The following is a 6,112-nucleotide window of genomic DNA, read 5'->3' as shown; positions in this document are numbered from 1 at the left end:
TCAAAGATTGGGCCGCAGGCTTGGCGGCAATCCAGGACGCGGACCTCCGACAAGAATTCTTTCGCATCCAGTCGGAGTTTGCAGAAATCATCCATCAAGATGTCCTTCGTACCTCGGGGCAGTTCTACCTCAGAGATCAACCGTCCAACAGTGAGATAGACACAACACTACAAATGCAGGCTGACAACGCCCGCGACTTCATGACCATCACGAAAGACGGCGGCTTCATCCACGCTCCGGTCCCATGAGTCGAGTCGAAAGTAGTGATGCTATTTGTAGTTCTGAAACATCGATTAGCTCATGTTGTAATTAAACTTTAATGAACTTGTATGTCTCTTTGCTTTGGACAGTCGTTCAACTTAGATGTAATCGATGCTATTTATTAGTAGGACCATGAATCATGCTATTAATGTCTTGCTTTTCTCTTCCAATCCTTTTGTTGCATACTTATATATTGCTTATGTATCGTCTGTTGTTTGGCTTGTGCATAGAGATGCCGTCGTATGTCGTGTACAAGAGTAAGGTTTCCGGAGTCTACGACGACTGGGAGGAGTGTCGGAGAAAGGTTCACCGTTTCAGCGGTAACAGTTACAAAGGGTACACCACTAGGGCGGAAGCGGAATCTAGATACGCCCGATATCTAGCGGGAGAGAGGAGGGAGCGTTGAAGGAACCGGATGAAGATCAGTTTCATCGCGATGATGCTCATCGTGATGACCGCAGCTCTCTTCTATGTGATGGTAGTTTAGATGATCGATATTGACTTGTAATGTGAAGACAAACTCGCTACTCGCGGTCTCGAGACTTGTAATGTTCTATCTTTGTTCGGTCTTTTGAATTCGGAGACTAATATGATGAATTGTATTCGGAGACTAATCTTCTATTGTATTCAATGAATATGTTGTTGCTGTGTGCTGATGTCTATATTCTATCCAAGAATACCTTTTGTAACCTATGCAAAAATCAGAAAAGTAAAAAAAACCTAATATTCATACTAATGGCGTATCACCACAAAGTGCGCCATTAGTATGCCAAAGGATACTAATGGCGCATCATCCCACAGTGCGCCATTAGTATGCCAAAGGATACTAATGGCGCATCACCCCACTGTGCGTCTTTAGTATGCCAAAGCACATGGGTAAATATGGCCCCCTGGGAGGCATACTAATGGCGCACGGCGTGGTGCGCCATTAGTATATAATACTAGTGGCGCACCAGTAGTGCGCCATTAGTAGGCAAAACTGGTGCGCCACTAGCAGGCCTTTTCCTAGTAGTGGTCAGACTGACGAAGGGGTCCCAGCCGGAAAAGCCCTCAAACCTGGTGGTTCGAAGCTCGCCTCCTCCGTCGGACCGGTGGCGCCGCGTGGCGCAGCTCCGACGGGCCGCGTAGTGCATTGCCCGGCTATTTAAGTCGACCGGCGGCACCGAAACCCTACCATCCATCCATATTTTCCTCCTCTTGTCCGCCGCCACCACTTCCACTCCACCCGTCCGCTTAGTAGCCATGCCCCTCACGCCGCCGGGTGAGGAGCGAACCCTTTCTGACGCCGGAGCGCCAGCTCGAGCTCCTTGAGCAGATCTGCGCTGTGCGCGAAGCCAGGATTGTCGCGGGGCTACCTCTGGATGAAGTGGATCCGGAGGAGGAGGAGGGGGGGGGGATGAGACGGAGAAGGAGGATGTGGGGGACGCTGGCGACGGGGATCTGCAGGCGGAGCAGCAGGCCATCCTCGATTCCCTCCGGTCGGAGTCGGCTGTGGAGGCAAGACGTCGTCGCGGGCAGGAGATGAAGGCGCAAGAGGCCGCGGTGGAGGCGGAGATGTTCGCCTACATGAATGAGGTCGAGCGGGAGAAGTATGAGATGCATGCAAAGTGACTAATTTGAGGCGTGACCGGTCAATGTCCGGCGTCTACGGGCGTTTGATGGGCCAGATTTGCTGAGTCCGGCTGTAGATGCTCTTATGACATAGATTGAGATCATATTATGTAGACATGTTGTACGTTTGGGAGGCTTAATAATCGAATTTGCACTAGTATACAGACACAACCATAATGAATATAGTACCTCGATTCCTTTAAAAGGAATGATAGCATAGGAGAAATTTCTGTGGGTGGAAATCCTGTAGGAATCCTCTAATATCATCCGCATTGTGTGAGCCCTTAGTAGCAAGTTCTACGTCTTCAGTTGAAAGGTTTCAATCAAAAGTAGTTGAAGAGTGAATCGACGATTGGGGACCACAACCCAAGCTAGATGAGTTGTTAGCAACATGCGAGTTGACTTGTGGGCTGTCACGCCCATATGTGGCACATCTTGCCCCTGATTCCCTAAAGGATAATTGGCCTAAAGGTGTATATATAATCAAGGGGAGAATTAATAATGTCTTGGCCACTGCTATTATACTCGCCCGTGCGTGGCTTGCTTTTGCATTCAAAATCTCACAGTCTTCACGAGTATGACGTCCCATCTGCACTATCTTCGCGGTTCGCTCGTTGATCAGTGGTAGGATATGATTCTTCCAGGGAATGAGTGTACGTAGTCTACACTGGTACAATCTTCTCCTCCGTCTCAAAAGATAAGACGGCGTTTTAGGCTTAGTTAGTAGTACCAAAAACTAGTCATATCTTTTCCAGCCAAACAAAAAAACTAGTCATATCTTGCTGATATGGATTGATCCTAGCTTTGACCTCTGGAAGGAGGGCAATAATGCACACGTATTTTCACTCCTTGCCTAAAATGTTTTGAATTATGAATAATATCCCCTAAAATGTACTCCCTCCGTCCGAAAATACTTGTCATCACAATAGATAAAAATGGATGTATCTAAAACTAGAATACATCTAGATACATCATCTTTTATTCATTTTGATGACAAGTATTTTCAGACGTAGGGAGTATTATGTGGCAGCTGCATCAAGATGGTGCGCTTGTGACGAATTTACACGCGAGCTCTGCATAGCGTATGCACACAACTAACATCACATGCATGCATTCATGCAATACAAGGCCAAGCATAAAGCCATCAACATTCGGTAAAAACATTTGGGCCGTTTGCTCCGAAAACACGCGCCGACTGGTAGGTTGTTTGCGCCCGCCACTGCTTGCCTGTTCCGTACTAGTGACCCACCGGAGATGGATAATCTTCATCCATCTAATCATATGCTCCGTTTGTGATCAATCCATTGACTTTGCACAGATTGCTACGTGTTCCGCTACGGGACGATTTAACAAGGGAGGAATGTGCTGCATACCGTGCCGTGAGCTAGCTATATAAGTAGTAGCTAGCATTCAGGGCCTTGATTATCTCAAGACATTATTCGTAGTTGCAAGAGCTGAGCAATGGAGGGTGGCCGGGTGCTTACGGTTCTCCTCCTGGTGCTCCTGCTGGTCGGCCTCGCTGGCTCGAGCCCTCCGCCGGAGCCGGTGGTCTGTGCCCACGGCACGTCCGATTGCACTGTCTCCAACGCGTACGGCTCCTTCCCGGACCGCACCGTCTGCCACGCCGCCAACGCCACCTTCCCGCGCACCGAGAAGGAGCTAGTCGCGGCCGTGGCGGTCGCTGTGGCGGCCAAGCGCAAGGTGAAGGTGGCCACCAAGCTCTCCCACAGCTTCCCCAAGCTGGCCTGCCCCGGCGGCCGCGACGGCACCATCATAAGCACGGAGCGGCTCAACCGGGTGGTAAGCGTCGACGTCGCCAAGGGGTTGATGACGGTAGAAAGCGGCATGGTGCTCCGCGACCTGATCGAGGTGGCCGCCGAGGCAGGGTTGGCGCTGCCGCACTCGCCGTACTGGTCAGGGCTCACCATCGGAGGCCTGCTGGCCACGGGCGCGCACGGCAGTTCGCTCAAGGGTAAGGGCGGCGCCGTGCACGAGTACGTGGTCGGGATGAGGATCGTCACGCCGGCACCGAGGAGCCAAGGGTTCGCGGTGGTACGGCAGCTCTGCGCCGACCATCCTGACCTCGACGCGGCCAAGGTCTCCCTCGGCGTCCTGGGCGTCGTTTCCCAGGTACGTGGCTCAAGAAATCCCTTTGCCCTTTGCGTTTGCTTCGGATCCATGCATGCATATATATGTACTGTTCATTTTTTTAAGAACTACTGTTCATTTTATTAGGATGCCCACATATGCCATGCCATGTGGTACGGTATGTGTATGTGTATACCTACTGCAAAATGTGTACTATAAGAACAAATGTTTTGTTTAAGATTTATTAAAACCAAACGGAATTTTTACTCTCATTGTGCACAAGTTAATTAATTAATTGTTTCTCTCAAAAAAAGCCAATCTTTTTTTATTGATATGTGCAGGTTACACTGGCCTTGGAGCCGATGTTCAAGCGGTCGGTGACGTTCGTGACACGCAATGACTCTGACATGGCAGAGCAGGCCGTCGTGTGGGGTGGCCTCCATGAATTTGGCGATATGGCGTGGCTGCCACAGCAGCGCAATGTTATTTACCGCAAGGACAATCGCGTGGCCATCACGTCAGTGGGTAACGACCTCAATGACTACCTGGCCTTGCGATCCAGTCCGACGGCCGACCTCATCAGCGGCAGAGTCATGCACGAGCTTCTTGAGAAGAAGAACAACACCGTCGCTCGGTGCAAGGAGGTACCCATGTCTGTATCGTTGTTTGAGAAGCCAGCATACGGCTTTACAAACAACGACAGCTTGTTCATGGGGTATCCGGTGGTAGGATTCCAGCACCGCATCCAAGCATCCGGTTCGTGTCTCGAAAACCCAGAAGACGCACTCCTCACTACGTGTCCGTGGGATCCCCGCATCCGGGGAATCTTCTTCTACAACAATGCCTACAGCATCGCGCTCTCTAGGGTGCCAGCATTCATCGCCGACATGAAGCAGCTCCGTAATAGCAACCCGAAGGCCTTCTGCGGAATCGACGCCAGTTTGGGTATTCTCCTCCGCTATATCAAGGCATCCTCTGCCTACCTCGGCAAGCCGGAGGACTCGGTCGACTTTGATATAACCTACTACCGGAGCTACACCAAGGGTGAGCCCAACCCACACTCTGACGTGCTCGACGAACTCCAACAGATGGCGCTACACAAGTATGGCGCCATCCCTCACTGGGGCAAGAACCGCAACTTTGCCTTTGAAGGCGCCATTTCCAAGTACCCCGAGGCTGGCAAGTTCCTAGAGGTAAAGGGCAGGTATGACCCTGATGGGATCTTCTCCAGTGAATGGAGTGACCAGGTGCTCGGCATTAATGGGAGCCCGATCATCGTCGAGAAGGGTTGCGCCATTGAGGGCCTTTGCGTCTGCTCAGAAGACTCGCATTGTGCACCGGAGCAGGGCTACTACTGCCGCCCTGGGAAGGTGTACAGGGAGGCGAGGGTCTGCTCGTTCCAACCCAATTGATGTGTTTAGGTGGTTGCCTTGAAATTATTTCTACTGTGTGTCCTTGGATACTTTTGTGAACATGATGCTTTTGCTTGTTAGGTCCGTGTGTGGCCTGTGGCGACAATAATAATAAAAAGTGCCCTAACCTGGATGGTTGTTGGTTGGTTTGATACAGTAGTCTTTTTCATTTCTGTTTATGTTTTGTTGTAACTCTTTTCTGGTGTCCCTCAACAATGTAATTCGGCTCCCAAGTCAATTAGAATGGCTGTGAAAAAAAAACTATAAAAATATTTACTATGTTACATGCTGATCTGGTTTTTTTGCACGCAGATTTACCTCGGCCAATCAACTTTTATGTGTAATCCATTAATATGGAAAGGGGTGCATATCTAAGAAATATTCACGCATTTAAAAACATGTTCATCCAATGTAACTATTTGTTCTCACAACTTTTAATAAATGTCCATACCATTAAAAAAATGTTTAACATGTATTTAAAAAATATACAACATGTATATGAAAAACAATCGTCATATATTTAAAAAAAGTTCAATGTGTATCAAAAAATGTTCAGCGTGTACCTGAAAAATTATTCACCATATATATAGAAAAGTTCAATGTGTATCAGAAAATATTCAGCGTGTATATGAAAAATGTAAAACGTGTATTAAAAAAACGTTCAACATAAATGTTCAAGCTGTATCCGTCTCCCATGTATTAAAAATGCTCAGTATGTACTCAGAAAATGTTTAATAAGT

The 6,112-nt window shown here is 48.7% G+C and overlaps 1 protein-coding gene across 1 annotated transcript; it reads left to right on the top strand.

Moving 5' to 3' along the window:
- Positions 1–3,291: 3,291 nt before the first annotated feature.
- Positions 3,292–5,528, top strand: LOC123089612 (L-gulonolactone oxidase 2). The gene is made up of 2 exons (XM_044511243.1): positions 3,292–4,002; positions 4,302–5,528. Exons 1-2 carry the CDS (start codon positions 3,334–3,336, stop codon positions 5,370–5,372), a joined length of 1,740 nt encoding a protein of 579 aa, XP_044367178.1. The 5' UTR covers positions 3,292–3,333; the 3' UTR covers positions 5,373–5,528.
- Positions 5,529–6,112: the final 584 nt, after the last annotated feature.

The sequence above is a fragment of the Triticum aestivum genome, chromosome 4B, assembly GCF_018294505.1.
Source record: "Triticum aestivum cultivar Chinese Spring chromosome 4B, IWGSC CS RefSeq v2.1, whole genome shotgun sequence".
In the NCBI taxonomy this organism is placed as follows: Eukaryota; Viridiplantae; Streptophyta; class Magnoliopsida; order Poales; family Poaceae; genus Triticum; species Triticum aestivum.
Note: the sequence above shows the minus strand (reverse complement) of the source record. Positions and strands in the feature narration are given on the sequence as shown.